This window comes from Seriola aureovittata, chromosome 22 (genome assembly GCF_021018895.1).
Source record: "Seriola aureovittata isolate HTS-2021-v1 ecotype China chromosome 22, ASM2101889v1, whole genome shotgun sequence".
In the NCBI taxonomy this organism is placed as follows: Eukaryota; Metazoa; Chordata; class Actinopteri; order Carangiformes; family Carangidae; genus Seriola; species Seriola aureovittata.
Genome location: NC_079385.1, coordinates 6,557,841 through 6,574,999, shown reverse-complemented (window position 1 = coordinate 6,574,999; position 17,159 = coordinate 6,557,841). Strand labels below are relative to the sequence as shown.

The 17,159-nt window shown below is 39.7% G+C and overlaps 1 protein-coding gene across 4 annotated transcripts in view; it reads right to left on the bottom strand.

Annotated features, from left to right (window-relative positions):
• Positions 1 to 10,524: 10,524 nt before the first annotated feature.
• Positions 10,525 to 17,159, bottom strand: part of LOC130163805 (synapsin-3-like) — a 115,583-nt gene continuing 108,948 nt past the window's right edge. For 3 of the 4 annotated variants that reach the window (XM_056368197.1, XM_056368196.1, XM_056368199.1), the window contains one exon: positions 10,525 to 16,973. In XM_056368197.1, the coding sequence (XP_056224172.1) occupies positions 16,850 to 16,973 (124 nt within the window). In that variant the 3' untranslated portion in view covers positions 10,525 to 16,849. The remainder of the gene's footprint in view (positions 16,974 to 17,159) is intronic. The other variant, XM_056368198.1, reaches the window with a different exon arrangement.

Below are 17,159 nucleotides of genomic sequence, written 5' to 3'. Positions count from 1 at the left end.
CCGCTGGAAGTTTGACCTTCTGCTGTGTTGACCGAAGGGTCAGTCTCCAGATTTGATGCCCCAGGTGGCCAATAGTCTCTTTATCCTTTATTGTGAAACCACATGAGTGCAAGCGCACACAGACACACAAAAATAAAAAATTTTTGCAAGCAATATTTCTAAACACAGATTATGTGATGGTTAAATTACTCCACTACTCTTTTATCCACTTATAACGTTGATAAGGAGAACTTGATTGTTTTATTCACACATCCATCAGACATGGAGCAACATTTGCATTTATTTGTGGCCAAATGTTGGCTCTAACTCCAATATATCTTTACTGTGTTCATCAGTCAGCCACTAACTGTCTGTCATTTGAAGCTGGGCAGGTCACATAAAGGGCATTTAAAAATGGCAGCTTGAAATTAGATTGATGAGAGGGGTGTGACTGAACCAAACCAGTAAAAACCCCTTCCAATTAGATAATCATTTACAAACAAATGGATACAACACTATCTCTAAGAGTAAGTGCATGAGCTGCAGTGGTCATGCTCTCTTACTATCATTGGCGAGAGAGAGAAGTGTTTAAGACACCCCAGAAGGGAGGGGGGCGAGGGTTGAATTGGAGTGTGTCTTCTCCACAATTTCCTGTCATGCTATAACGCTCTGAAAGTTGGTGCAAAGCAGGGTCGGGAGTTCACAGCACTGTGGGGCCACTTGTCAATTTCCATCGCTGTGACGACAGACACACATACATGGTGGTTATGTTGCAAAGGGAGGCTACAAGGGGAAACACAGACACCAAAAGGTGCTCAACAGTGGGGAGTGTTGAGAAAATCACTGTGGTGGAATAAAAGGGAGAAGAGTTCTCACCGCCAGTGGGGTTTTAGGTCCTGTGTGGACGTGATGCAGGCACCACATGGGGCACGAAGATGTGTCACTGCAACTTTCTGGGAGTCAAGTTAACACAATTTTCATCTCTTACATCAATGTAAGGTAGAGAAGAGGAGGGGCAGTCACAGAGTAATTGAGGGTAATAACAGTGGAAACAGGAAGAACTAGACACTTCTTGACCCAAGTGAGTGCCAGGCTGGAACTATTTCTAGCCTGGCTGTGACATGGCTCTCTATGCATCACTATGATTTTTAAAATACTGCCTAGATGGATCGTGTCCACATGTCTAAACCAATCAAATACCACTGAATCCCCTGCCTGCTGATATGCTCCAAAACTAACACAGTTAAACAACTTTGGTTGTCTGCATATACACGTATGGACATGAACATACAACTTCCAACAAAGGCAAAGGCTACAACCTACCCCACACCTCAACCATATCCCAGACCAGGTTACCCACTGAACAGACATCAGCCTTCAAACTCCCAGTAAGACAGTGAACAAGCAGACAACCTAATGCCAAACTAACTAGTGCGTTACTGTGATTAGTAAATGTAATGTAATTACTGAATTTCAAATTGTAATTCTTACAATACTTGTAACTGAAAAAAGGATTCACATAACTGTAACATGTTACAGAGTCATGTGTTATCACCTGACGCTGCTCATGCTTATTCTACAGCTATGATATCAATACAGCTATAGCACATTGTAAATGTAACATCAGGTGGTTCACAACTCTAAACAGCCTTTATGATAATGAAGGCTGTTTAGAGAAAATAAAAATAAAGTTTGAACTCCCTGCAACATGCCCCTACATGAGCTGCAGAAAATGAATGGACAGAAGTTTGAATGCCCAGGATTTTTTTTAAGTTAAAACTTAAATAAAACTTGTGTTTCTTTGGTTAATAATACTATTATTGTTTTTAGAATGTAACTATTTTCTGAGGGGGCAAAGAAAATAGTATTAGACTGATATGATTTTGTACTGGGTTGATCTGATATTAAGCTAGCAGGTAAAAATGAGAGACAAAATAATGCCCAGCTTTGTACTGTATCTTGTTGTTTTGTGTTGACATGTACACGCAATCACGACTATGCCCACCTAGGAGACAGATGTATACCATTTCATATCATCGCTTCTAATGCGTCATCTTTGCCTCCATGCAGTGTATCTTGTCATTACTCACAGTTCCTTGGAGAGTCAGGAAGCTTTTCTCCAACAGTCAAACCGTCGGCGGGCCGCTGTGACTCCCCTCACGGCCGCCATTCCTGTCTGCCTCTATTGCCTCAGCGTGTGTGGCACCATCCGAAGCTCACTATGAAGAAACCCGTAGACACGATTGAGACGTCCTTCCTTTCTGTCTGTTAATGTCTACATGAATAAAGTATGTAGATACTGTTCATACCTAATTAAAAACGGTGTTTCCCACAGTGTCTTCCTCAACCAAGCTAGTGAAGGCGACAGCTAACAAGCTAGCAACAGTCATGGCGTGCTGACGGCGTTCACGTCAATAATAGAGGCTTACTTTGACGTTGTACGTGGTTACAAAACGATACAAATCTTACAGCTTTTATACCATAATACTACACAGTACCATAACACACTTTAACGTAACGTTTTCTTTGCCTCTATAATCTCCTCTTCCTCTCTGTCGCCAGTTCTCGTAGGTCCCGCCCCCTGGACCGCGTGAGGTTACAATGATCATCACTGATTGGCTACAACAAAGACAGACACCTGACCAACCAATACACAACAAAGAAATGGAACATGAGAAGTTCAAGGGCTGCTGTGAACAGAAGACACTTTTATTGCTCCATAAAACCAATAATTTAACTATTTCAGTGCAAAAGTTATTATACAAAAGACATTATTGAGCCAGTCCATACTTAAAACGTCCCATTTGTAAACTGAAATGCATATAAAACAACATTATTATGGAAACAAAATTAGAGAAGGGTATTACATTTGAAAGTCTGGTTACTTAAAAGTACAAATAGTTCTACTTCTCGCCCTCTTGTCCTTTGACATGCTTCAGTATTAGTTTGGTTGTGTGCAGTTCATGAAAACACGGACAATTATGTTATTTATGTCATTTCTTGATTTGGAAACAACCAAACAAGCTCATCTCAAGCTCCACTTAGTAGCTGATTTGGATCTTTTGATCATAGCACATGATCTTCACCAGGCCCTCTGCTCAGTGTTGTGGAATTGTAGATGTTCAAATTTTCAGTTTTCAACATTGAGTGCCGCAGGTCCAGCTCACCTCATCTGCCGATGAAAATCATGTGATATAATCTGAAGTTTCAGATAAACAAATATCAAACGGACCTTGAGGAGCGACTATTTTGTAAACCGCTGTTTCCAAGGTCAAGAACGAACTTTTAAACTCAACTTTTATTTCAACTTGGACAAGAGGTCCTTAAAGTTGTTGGAATAATGGAAATTCCAACATCTACAATCTGCTGATGAAGATCATGTGATGTGATTGAAAGCTCCAGAACAGCTAGTGAAAGGATCTTGTGGTTATATTGTTTTGCCAAAGATACAGTATTTATGATGGGGTTTTTTTGGGTTGAATTCTTTCAAACTGCCCCTTATCAGTGCACAAAGTTGCCCGATGCAGCTTTAAGGCATCTTATGTTCATCATTATCTGAGTTCTAGTCTTTTGTGGCATTGTGCTCAGCTGGAGGAAAACATTCAACAAACACTTTTGGAGAGCTTGTAAGTATCTCTGCTGATACTAGCAATAAACAAACATCTCTGGAGCAGAAATAATTCCTATATCCTCACGGAGGCTGACATCCCCATACATCCTGTTTAGATATGCAGTCATGGAGAAAATTAGCTCCTGGTTATTTATGTGAGTGTGCTGAAATCACCACACTCACATAAATAACCAGGAGAGAACATTATGACTGGTAGACAGAACGACTGAGATAAAAATACAACAGGAGATAATCTATTGTTGACAAACAACCCAATCCCTGGGAGGTCAATGAAAGATTTTGGATGGTCACATGTACAGTATGTTCACTTTTATTAACTTTTTTGGTAGCCGATGTGTTTTTGAGACCCTCTTTATGAAATTTTCCATTATAAAGGAGAGGAGGGGAAAAAAACAGGCAGGAGAACATTGAAGCTTCATAGCAGAGGAAATGAAAGGGCTGCAGTGAGGGGTAACGTTCCCTCTGTAAACAGGCCGACTCTCCAAAGCTCTTCTCCCCTCTTCAGTCCAATCTCCTACAAATAACACATACTTCTTCCCTGAGAGGGCTGGTGATACACTGACAAGCTGTTTAAGTTGGAATTGAAGAGTTTATTTCCAAAAAGCTCCACAGAACATCCGCTGTGGAGGAGAAAAACATCATCGCTTCAAGTTTATCATTCAGTGTCTTTCTTTTAATGTTATGGAGAAGCCAGTCTGTGAAGTTCATCAACTTCAGGCTGCTTCTTTAACTGTAACATATTGTACTATAGAAATCTTTGTGTAAAGGTTTTACACAAAAATTCACGAATCTGCAAAAGACCCACCAATTTAAACAGTTATAATTATTAACAGTTTATACAGTATGTCTACCTAAAATTCAAACATGGTACTTTTTATGATTATATCTTAGGTCTTGAAAAGACTTTTGGAAAAAAGTATTACTACTAAGATTTTTTTACTAACTATGGGGAAAATGTGAATTTCTCTGCAAGAAAAGCTAATTTTAAACCCAAGTAAATATTACTCTATTCACTTATTTACTACTGAACAGTGTCTTTATTGTCCCTAAAGTTAGTACAAAATTACAGGAAAACCTCTTAGAACATATCTTTTTACAGGATCATGAAATAAAGTTTTACTGATGATTCTGAATGGGTTTTGGTCGCCCCGACTCTTCAATTGAGAATGAAGTTAAACCTTTCACTTTCAAGATGCAACCAGAATAATTCTACTTCTATTTACTAGGCACATTCATGCTCTCCAGCAGATGAATCAATTTCTACTTTAGACACTCAGTAAGCTTAATTTTAGTCCCAGCCTCAGGACAAAATCTCAACTTTCTCAAAAATCAAATTACTGAAAGGAAATCTTAGACAATACCAACCATCCTCTCCACAGGACAGAGAAGCAGCTACAGCTGCAGCAAACGTCTCATCTCACTGCGCTGCAGAACAGAGAGGTTCAGGAGATCCTTTGTTCCCACTGCCATCAGGCTATACAACACTTCAGCCAACGGAAGTGGACTAATCTAATTATTATTGTTTATTTATTATCAACAATGAGATAATGGACACATGAATTTCCTCTAGGAGATAAATAAAGTATCTATCTATTTATCTATCTATCTATCTATCTATCTATCTATCTATCTATCTATCTATCTATCTATCTATCTATCTATCTATCTATCTATCTATCTATCTATCTATCTATCTATCTATCTATCTATCTATCTATCTATTCCTGAAGATAAAACCTTTTGATTTTAAAGGGATAGTTTGACATTTTGAGAAATAGGCTCACTTATCGGTACTAAATATGAATCTAGAGCCAGCTGGCAGTTAGCTTAGTTTCCATTCTTAGTTAAGCTAACATTTATTCATATTTAATGGACAGATATAAGACTGGTGTTAATCTTCTCAAATGACTGACTCAAGAAAGTAGTAGTATACGAATATTTATCAAAAATACGGAACTTGATGATGACTGGATGAGCCCATGGTTCATTTTTTTGAGTTAGTTTTTATGTTAAATGGCTTCAATGGACTTTAACAAACGAAATTAACATTTATAAACAATGCTACAGAAGTATAATGAAGTGGTTTGTAGTACAATATGTTTTGAAATGTGAAATACTGCAGTATACAAGCTGTTCATAAGTGGCCTTAATGCTACTGAGGTATTTCTCGTGGTAAAAACAATATGAGCTGTGGAGAATCCCCTCTTAAATCTACATGCAGAGAGTTTTTACTGTTCTTAGCTCGTAAAAAAGAACCAGTGGTGGCATCTTGCCATGTAGACAGTTTTGGATCTTGGAAATGAAAGGAATTCACCTGGAACTATTTTCTTTAAGACAGAGACAGTACCACTGAAAACTGTAAACAGTGAGATCAACCCCACGTACCAACACACGGTTTTCTATAAAGACAAACTGCTGTTAAGTTCTTTTTCAATGCGGATTTTATTACTATGTCTCTCTGTCTCTCTCTCTCTGTGGGTATGTGTGTGTGTGTGTGTGTGTGTGTGTGTGTGTGTTATACTCTCTTCATGTGAACATAAACATGTCGGCATAGAAGTATGACAAACTGTGAACCAAAGTAGAGGATTTCCATCTCTCTGTTTCTCTCTCTATCCTTCTGTTGCCATGACAACCAAGGACCTTCCTTGTTTAAAGACACTCACTATGGTGACCAAGGCGTTGCTGTAGAGTAGGCAGTTCTGAGAGGGAAAAAAAGGTTTCTTACACACACATACACACAGACCCACACCCACACACACCCTGTGATGAAACCTCTGATACATGCTGAGACTTACACACTGAACTGCATAAAATGGAGTGAAGATAAATTATAGAGCTGCCACTTTAAAAACTGCAACGATCCTGTACAGTTACACCTTATACTTGCAGCGTAGAGATGAAACACCAGCTTTTATCAGACAACATAATTCCTCTGAAGGAAGTACGACTTTGTAAAACAACGAGAGAAGCCTTCACAGAATTCAAGAGTGGGTCTGATATCAACTTCGTTCTTCTGAAATCCACACAGTGTTTGTTGTTTGTGAGTTGTTTTTGTGATAACCTGCGACCCTAAGGCGGCTGCATCACAGCAGTGCCAGCGCTTCATACAAAAGTGAAGCTATTGTATTTCAACAACATTTAATATGAAATTTAATTATTTTTGTGATTATTTTTTATTTTTCGGTGTGCTCCTCGTTGCTAAGCAACATCCTCTTGTATGCTTCCTTTTCACATCCACCTGGAAAAGTTCATCCAGTCCAACCCTGGTATTGTTGGATTAAAGCTGCACTAATACATCTAATTTTGCTCAGTGGAGAGCAGAAGAATTGATTTGGCTAATGCATTAGCACACAACTGCTGTTTTACAAACAGAGCAGACACGGAGCTACATTAGCATTTATTTACAGTTGTGTGTGGCCACCTGATGAATAACTGGGTCTGGTTACCACCGGCCTTTGGTTTTTTGGATGCTTGCTAACTCTGTGTGCGCTGTTCGCTGCTGGGCAGGAAGTGATCAGTGGGGTTATCAGAGCTGTTTTTGCTGAAAACTGAAAAGCTGCCTGCTGCTGGAATGAGGTTGATGGGAGCTGAAGGACACTAAGACACTGAGTAGAACTGCAGAGTTGGATGATAATACTTAGTGGGTTTGTCCCATCAAGCGACTCTTTTCACATTAGGCTACACATAATCATATTTTCATATTTCATATTTTCCATTGTTAATAAAAAATATAATTTTAAAGCTTCAACATTTCTCTGGGATTCATATTATTTATGGATGTTTGTGTTGTGTCCTGTCTTATAAAAATGCAGCTATTAACTTACATTTACTGAGCCATAAAACTGCTCAACAGTGACATGAAATGCATGGTGTAAAGGTGAATCGCACAATCACACTGATGTGATGGTAAATGGACTGCACTGAGCTTTTCTAGTCTTATCAACCTCTCAAAGCCCTTTCCACTACAAGCCACATTCACCCATTCACACACACATTCATACTTACATTTTCTATGGGATTAAGGATCATGTTAGAAGGAAGAAGGAGGATGGATATGTGGAAGGAGATGTTTTGTTTGGGAGGATAACGCCCCCTACTGGTTTAATATATTTATTATAGGAGTGTGTGACAACTGTCTAGGTTTCTACCTAAAACATAACTACATGACAAAGAATTAGGACATAAACTTCACGATTTCCTTTTCTCAAAGCAGATTTATACAAACACTGTTGACCTGGACAATCACAGAGCTGTTGGTTTCTGACTGGCATGGGGGCTGCAGGCAGGCAGGGACTTGCGGCAGATGAGAGATTTGAAATTCCATGTTAAGAATGCAAGAAATCACACTGGCAGCAGATTACCATCAGGCTGCCAGTGGTCTGGTATGCAACACATGTCTAAGACTGGGGAACAAATGTGAAGCACGGCACAAACTGTGGGGCAGTTTCAGCGTTTAAGGTGTCACAGAGAGTCAGAGGTCGACTGATGTGGGACAATACTGAACCTGAATACTCACAGGAAGAGAGCTTAGTCACTTTGTAAGGATAATAGAAACTGACATGTACAGTATGAGGACAATTCTTAGTGAATATGGTGGTGAATTGTATTAGAGTGACATAAGTTGAAGGTGGGAGGATTTCCATGAGAAGAATAATGTAATGTTATGTCATACTGTAGTTTATCTCTCTCTTGCTGCTGAATGTATTCAGGGTGGTCTGCAGGCTGCAAGCTTCACATTCTGTCCTGTACAAGCTGTGGTGCTGTTAGTCTCAACAAAACAGTCTTTTATTAAGCTTGTCATCACTTTATTTTCTCAGTAAAAGACCGGAGCCTTTTTTGCAGATTAACTGTGGAACATTAGATTTCTGCTGGATGTAAATCTCTACTTTTCTCTCTACACAAACATCAGACAAATATCAGACTCTTAATAACTGTTAACTGTAATGATATTGTCATGGTTTGTTCTCCATACATACCTGCCTTCAGTTGTTTTCCACTCATCACTCCCTTGCTCACCCCATCTGCCAGCCACACCCACCTCGTCAGTCACTTCATTCACCTGTTCACTCAGCTGCAGCTCTTCAGCAATCAAGCCTGGTTAAAAGCTCCACTCTCCTCCACACTCACTGCCAGATTGTTCTTTGTTCCCATGAAAGACTTTCCAGCGTTTACTCTTCATCTGATCTCCCGGTTCCGACCCTGCCTGCTCCCGACCTACCCGCCTCGTCTCTGCCCTGGTAATTACTTCAGCCCTTCTGTTTTTGACCACGATTCTGCCTTGCCTCTTCCTGGTCTTCGTCTGCCTGTTCTCGGGGCTGCTCTGAGTCCTCCACCTCCACTGCTGCAGCGTGTGAGTTCTCCTCGTTTCCCCATTGATCATCGCTGGGACAGAGTCCTCATCTCGACCATCGTGAGTGTTCCTGGGTTACTCACCTGCTGGTTTTTCGGTCCTCTGCCTGGTTCCGACCTACCCTCTGCCAGGTACGGCTGCCTCATCCACAGCTTTATTCTGGGCCCTCGGATTTTCCCCAAGCCCCTCAAAGACTGCCATTCCCCTTTTGAATTGAACTGTGTTTATTTACCTGCATCTAATAACAATAAAAGTCATTACCAATCATCGGTCCTAGTCGGTGCTGCTTTTGGGTCCAAACCTCACCCATTACAGATATTGAGTCTTGGACATTTATCATTTTGCCTGGATAAATGGTAAATGGACTGCACTGATATATAGAGCTTTTATTTAGAGCTTTACAATGGAAGCCACATTCACTTATTCACACAGCGCTTTGTTCTCCACACACACAGTAGCGCTTTTTTTTTCTTTTTTACCATATACAAACATTCACACAACAATGCTATAGTTTGAGGGTCAGCATCTTGCCCAAGGACACTGCGACATGCGGATTGGAGGAGATGGGAATCGAACCCACAACCTCCTGAGCCGCACCCACCCATACTTATTCACTTTGGATGTGTCCGAAATAAGGAGCTGCACTTCCCCTCAGTCCTGTTTAGCATTTTAGCGTCTTTCAGCTCATTATTTTGGTGCTGTGGCCCTGTGACTTAACTGTTGTGGTTCACTCTCACTATTCATGAACCTTGCCTCCAGCACCAGGCAGCTATTATCAGAAAAACAAAACCTGTACGCTACCTGCCCAGAACAAAATGGAAGACAAAGTTAGCAAGGAGAACATTGTGGAGCATTTAGCTGCTACAGACCCAGATATTTCCCCCGGGAGTTCCTGGAGTGCAAGACAGAACTAAAAGGAGAGAGAATATTGGTCAACAAGTCCAAATTAATGCTAATATTACTCCATATCTGCTGGATGTGTAAATTAGCACCTGTTTGCTAACACATTCACCATATCGACTTTAGATGTGACAATCTCAGTGTTGTGTTTACACAGGCCGAAAAATCCCTTCATGCCGGTTTATAAAAATGATGTTAAACTGACATGAAATATTCGGAGAAATGTCCGAGTGATGATGCCATTGTTTGAAAAGTAATGAAGTGTGCGTGTGTGTGCAGTGACATATTCATGACTGAATGTGTTTCATATTACTCCTGTAACGTTAGTGCTTAACACAATTAATTTGAAGGCTCAGAAGTGGGCAGCAGATGAAAGGCTGTGCTGCGGTCCAGCAGGTTTCCCTCTCTGTGGCTGTGTGCTGCCAGTCGGATTTTAACACCCGCAGCTTCATGCCAAGAGGAATAAAATACGGTAGTAATCCAAGATGAAGGGATTTTGGGATTATCACTACATTTTCTGAAAGTTGCGTGTGTCAAAGAGGACTTTTTAAAAGTAGAATAAGAGCCAGGACTTCTCTTGCCGTGACCATAAATGGAGAAAAGCAGTCAAACCCTCCCATGTGCAGCTCCGTGACTGATAGACAGTGGAATGCACAGCCGCAGGTATAATAAAAGTTGTTACTTTTAATAACAGAAATCTTGATTTTCAGACAAAAGAACATAAGTACAGAAAACAAAAATAATCTTAATACTTATAAATTACAGAAACACATGAGATGCATCACACTTCTCACAAATAAGCAGCCAGACATTAAGATCACGTAACCAAATTTACACACCTGAGGCACACAAGAGGGGTCGGTTTTCATGCCACATTTACACCAATATACAGAACGTCAATACAGTTAAAAGTACCATACAATACCACCCACCATTCAGCAGAGAGGGAGGGACACAGTGGACTGAGAGATCAGCAAATAAACCCATGCAATGACAATATTTCTCACATTTACAAATACCACATTTAAAGTGGACTGGATTTCCTTGCAGTATTAGCTATATTAATGGCTGCATATTCAATTCAGTGTTAGGCTGTGTATCAGTTCAATGCACCCAAAGCTGAGCCAGCGACTCAACCATGTCATAACCAAAAGAAAAGACAAAGTTAAACGCAGCAGAGAATTGCATTTTCTCCACACAAAATGTTGTGTTTAAGTGAAATCATGTAGTAAAAGAACAGACGGGCTGAAGTGATGCAACTCGTCTCACAAAGGTTTGTGAAATGAGCACAAACTGTAAGAGACTGCTGATGGAGTGTCTGTGACATCAACAATAGAGTTTGATAGAACCATTCTGAGGAGCTGAGGCTGTGATTGGCTGAGAAAGCTGCCAATCAAAAAAACAACATTAAAAGACACTTCTCTTTAAGCCTCATTATCATCATAATAACAAATGATCTTTGAACTGTTCCTCTAGTGCTTATGGTGAAAAGAAAAAACACTGAACCAGGGCTGGATTAATCTGCTCTGGGGCTCTGGGACAAAAATATCCAACTATCCCACCCCCCAAGGTTTATTATTTATCTATATCTATATTTATCTACATAAAAATGAATACATACATGAAAAGCTAGTATAGCAAATCACAGCTGATGGAAAAATGAGCTCATCTAAGATCTGGTTTCATTCACTCTGATCAAACAGATGAGCATACACTATGTGTGGCATTAATTCGATCCTAATTAAGAAAACTGACATCAAACTATCCTCATCATTTTGGACAGTGTGGAATTTTTAAACAAAATGTATTTAGGAACATGTATACACATACATGCAGTAAGCACAATATTGTCTGAAATAATAAAAGGTAAACGTAAACATAAGACTCTTTGAAAATTAGCATTTCAGGTTATATTGTGCTCTGCTGAGGCATACTGCAAAAATTACATTTTTAACTGACTTGATATAAATGAAGAAAGTTATTTACTAATAATATGGTCAAAACTGTTACCACAGACCAGGCAGTGCTCCTGGAGCAGTTGCCTACTTAGCTTAGTAGGTTATCCATCCATGATGTATATACTGCATATACTGTATATAAAGATGGGTGTAGCCTCTGTGACGTCACCCATAGGTTTCTGAAGAGTAGTTTTAAAGCTCAGAGTGGGCTGCTTTGCCGTTGCCATCTTGGCAGCGCCTGACTCCCGGCTAATCCAAAAATGGGCAAAGAGGTGGGGCGTGTGTGGAGCCAGTCTGTGGCAAGCATACGCTCACCCACCTGTCACTCAAAGTGGCCACGCCCTCAATTGTGTACAACTTTAAGCCTTAATAAAATTTAGACAGGTGAATTATTTTAAAATTCACCCCCTGTACAGTTGTTATGAAGGAGGGAATTAGCAATAGAGACCAAACTGTTTAACATGGGAGTCTATGGGGATTGACTCACTTTTGGAGCAAGACTCAAGTGGTCATTAGAGGAACAGCAGTTTCTGTCAGTTCAGTGTTGGCTTCATTTTTCAGTCCCAGACGCTGATGCTTGGTATAACGTGGGAAATGCCAATTTTTCTCCAGAATGAGTAGTTATATGCATTTAATTCAATTCCATTAAGTGGATACTAATACTTAAAGAGGCAAATAATTTGGGCATGACTGAGTGACTGAGTAGCTCTTACATCATTACTGTGTTAGTTGTCACATGCAGATGTTTGGGTTTTGCAGGGAATCTAGACTTCCTCAGGTTGATGTCACACACACTACACTGTTGGTTCTCTACAGTACATGTATCAAACTGATAAGCTCTTAGTTACATTTTGCTCATTTCACAAAATCTTTTCCAGTACTACCACTCTATATTTTCTGCAGAGGACTGCTGAACTTGAGGTAGTTACTAGTAAAGTTTGCAGCTCAGTTCAAATTGAGTCAAATAAAAAAAATACAGGTGTGTTAAGCTACTAGTTTATAGCAGCTGAATGAGACTCTTTGTCTGTTCCTAAAATAAAAAAAATGTAAATGCAAATGTATACTTCAAAAATCATTTGACATCTGGTCATTGTTTATAATCTGACCCAAGAGATGAGCATCGACTAGATCCTAAACTGCATTTTAAAGCCAAAGTCTGGTAAAAGTGAGAGAAGCGACATCAAAGTTTATCTTTCCTCCCGTATGACTTCTGTTGATTACTGCTGTGTGCCTCTGAGGGGCAGGACAGGCCAGCTCATCTTTAAAGTCAACACACAGTGATCCAAGTTCATATGTCAGTTTATCGGTGACGTCACAGCCATTATTGCGCGGCACATAAGGGACAGTAAATCCTCATGGTTTGGTTATGGCTTATCACACTGCAGTATTTTCACACCGAGTGTTCGGCATCTTTACAACAAAATAAAACAATATGATGTAAACCGTCACAACAAAATGCTAATTTGGTCCATTTTGACACAGAAAGTGCTCAGTAACACTGCAGTAACTCAGGGATGAAGCTGACTGCAGATCAGAGGTTTACTTCTCCAAACAGTTTGGCAAATTTAAAAGGCAATAAAGGACAATATCACTGGCACAGACTTCCTCATGTTTGAAGGTGAGCAGACTAACAGACCGTTGGCTAACCCTTCTCTCCATTTTGATGCGGCTCAAATACAAACAACAAAGCTGAAGTGTGAGGAATGGATGAAACAGTCTGTTCATCTGCTCGAACATGAGCTGCCGATGTTAGCATGTTAGCATGTGTGGTTAACTAGCTTACAGCATACAGTGGTTAAAAGCAAGGAGCATTTGACACTATAATATTTGACAGTTTTATATTATTTAATGCACAGAGCATACTGGCCCTCATTCTTACCAGATTATTCTTATTATTTTGCTGAAGAGCCGCTGTTAGTAGAAGTTAAACTACAACTCTGATCAGTGCTTTGTACAGTTATACAGTTGTACGGTTAGGAGCACTGTAGTGTGTGTTTTGTCACACCTACACACACTAAGCTGTTTCAGTGCAATGAACAAACAATGTTAGTTTTTGATGTTACTGCCAGTGAGACTGGAAGGCAACGTCCGAAAGAAAGGCAAAATAAATAAGGTAAAATAAATAAGGTAAAATAAATAATAGTAGTAGTAATTGTAATAGTTTCTCTTACAGTGTTGAGCTTCTAAGTTTAAAATCAAAATGAGTTAAAACTTATATATATACTTATACTTATATAATAATAATTATTGCAGAAATGGGCAGCTCTGTTTTTGTGGTCGTATTATAACTAATCGTAATGGAAAATTTACAACTTTACACACACATACACACACACCCGCACACACAACTATAAATTTTGTACAGCGTCATGCATTTGAATAGATTTTACTCTTAAATGGAGGCTTTTATCATTATTATCATTATTATTATTATTATTATTATTATTATTATTAAAAGAACAATAAAAACTTTGGAATCCAGACAGGTCCATTTAAACTACTGCATACTGCTCACAGATATTCACACTGCAGTCAATCACTGTATATCTTGTCTTTGTATTTGTAGCACAGATAATTTTGGAGCCAACTACCACACATCTTGTTAATTTCCTACAATAGGACCAATTTATAGATTATAAGATTGTGATTGTGCTCTGCATGAAAAGCAACATAAACAGCCGATGTCCTCCTGTAAGCAACTGTCACATCAAGGCTGCAAGAATTCTGCAGGAACCTTGCTGACAATTAACTTAACAGGTCCATTTAATTTCACATTGTTGTTTTTCCTCTTAAAGATGTAATTTAGTGCTAATTATAAGGAGAACTGACAGAGTGAACACTTGCAAATAATTACAACAAACAGGTAGCTTCCACTTCTTTGATCAAAACAACAAGTATGGATAATAGGTTTTCTATCATATAAATTAATATTTACATAAATTAAAATGGATTTGTGTCAGTCATTAACTCTGAATGACTGAAAAACAATATTTGTTTCATTGAAGGCTACAATATAGTGTATGCACATTACATCTTTAGAACAGTTCAATTCCTGCTCAGTCAACTGTTTATTAACAGTAAGACTTCCTGGTTCTGGGCACCTACATAATCTATATTTTCACTATCAAACATCATCATCCTTTCCAGGAAATCATAAAGAAATGACAGCATCCATTGTTTCTGCTCTCTTTGTAGAATAGTTAACATCATGAGCTTGTGTTGGTTTTCTATTAGAAAACACCAGTTTGACTCTATGTATGTTCACTCACATGGAGCACATGTTGGAAGCGTACCAATGAAGGTATAACAAACACACCGTGTGACCACAAGCTGAAAAAAAGGATGATGATAAATGTCTATAATCCCAGCTGACACTGGCTGTAGAGAATAAAGGAGAGTAAAGAGATAAGATGTGACGTTAAACAACCAAATCTTTTCTGTCTCTGAGGAAACTGAAGCACATGAAACATCTTAGAACATCACATCCGCACCGTTTGCCTTTAAACACACAGCAGTGATTCAGATTTGACAAATCCCCCACAAAAATACTCCACAGTGCCACTCACAAAGCACGAAACATCAAGAAACAGAACAATTGCAGGGGAAGATCTGAACTGTGATGGAAGACGACGGCTGTAAGCCAGTACAGCAGGGCGGGTTCGCTGTGTGATGCTTTTCTTGACCCAGTGCAGAGGGGACTTTTTTTTCAAAATGTTTTATTAAAAAGCACTTTGGTAATGTTAGGCCAAGGTAGAGGAGTCACTACGAGAGCCAATATGTGTCTACAGCACACGGACGTCTGAGAACTGTGGCTGCTGGCAAAGATGCTCGGAGGATCGCTGGTGAACCGAGTGGATTCAGAACATTTCTCATGAGTTCACAGGAACCGTTTCAGATCAGAATATTGCTGTCAACATCTGCAAACAGTTTGGAAGCTGCGCGTCACTTAGACTTATCAAAATAAATTTAAAATGAATATATAAATAAATTAAACACGGACAGATAACAAACTGTTTCACTGGTTGTACAAACACCGTACAACTACATACGAAGCAGTACCAGCTAGATTCACCACTGGAAAGGCCAAACTGGCTGATCTGAACTCGAGGGGCGACTCACACGTTTGTATTGATGCTTTTTACCTCGTTTTCGACTTGAAACCAAATTACAGCATCAACTTTCCTCTAACATGAACCCTGCAGTGCTGTTAAATGAAAACACAAAGAATTATGGGAATAAGGAGACAGCTACAGAAGCATGTGAAAGGTGCTATATGTAGGTTTTCTCTGCCATCCAATGTTTTATTTTTTTTGTTGTTGCTGGGAGTGGGTGGTGGTGGTGATAATGGATGCTATACACACTCTGTGCAGTGTGACTTCTTCATCCTCTCATGCTGAACTGGCCGCTACAGTGACTCTCTATCGCAGAGTGGTATTACAAGACGGGACAGGCAGGCTACCAAAATTAAAAGTTCAAGTTGGTGTTGCTTGCCGCCGCTGGAGACAGCTTTTGGCAAGTAAAGGAATGAAGTTTGATGTTGAACTCGCAACGTTTCTTCTAGACTGGTGAGTAAACAGCTGTTAATGCTAATGTTGGCTATGTAGCTATAGCAAAAAACGTACATATAGCACCTTTAAAAAAATAATGGCTAAACTAAAGCGTATATGGACCTGGTGTAGAGTATGTCTTTATATGATCTTAGAGGAGGAGGAAACAGAGTAGATCATAAAGTGGAGTAAAAGTTACAGAAATCTGAATGGGGTTTGGTTTGACTCTGCGTCTGCGTCTGATGTCCAACACGTCTTACTCTCTCCTGTAAGGAAGACAAACACTCTGAAAACCAGTTGGCCTTTCTAGTGATAAACATATTGTTGACTTGAGGACAGCGGATTGCACCGGGAGAAGGAAAGAGAAAGACCAGGAAGCTGAGGCTCGGAGGAGGAAGGAGACTCAGATGAACCAGTCAGGTTTTTTTTTTTTGTGTTTTCACACCTGACAACCGACAGGAAGGAGAAGCTTCTGGGCAAGTTGTTAGTCGGAGAAGAGGCTGGCGAAGGACTGTCGGAGGCTGCGGATGGTCTCAGCTTTGGCCTCGTCGTCGGTCAGGTTTCCTCGTAAGGTCTCTGTGAAGGTGTTGGTCAGCGACTGGGATTTGCTGTGCAGTAAACGGAGGAGCGGTTTAGTTTACTGTAGATGAAAGGTTAGATGTAAAGAAAAGCCCCAATCTGAAATGTAACATTTATGAATGTTCTTCAAACCAAAATCAATGCAGTTTTGTCTGCAATTAAAAAGGAGACTGAAGCGTATCAGCTGGCTCCATGTCTCCATCTAGCAGCAGCAT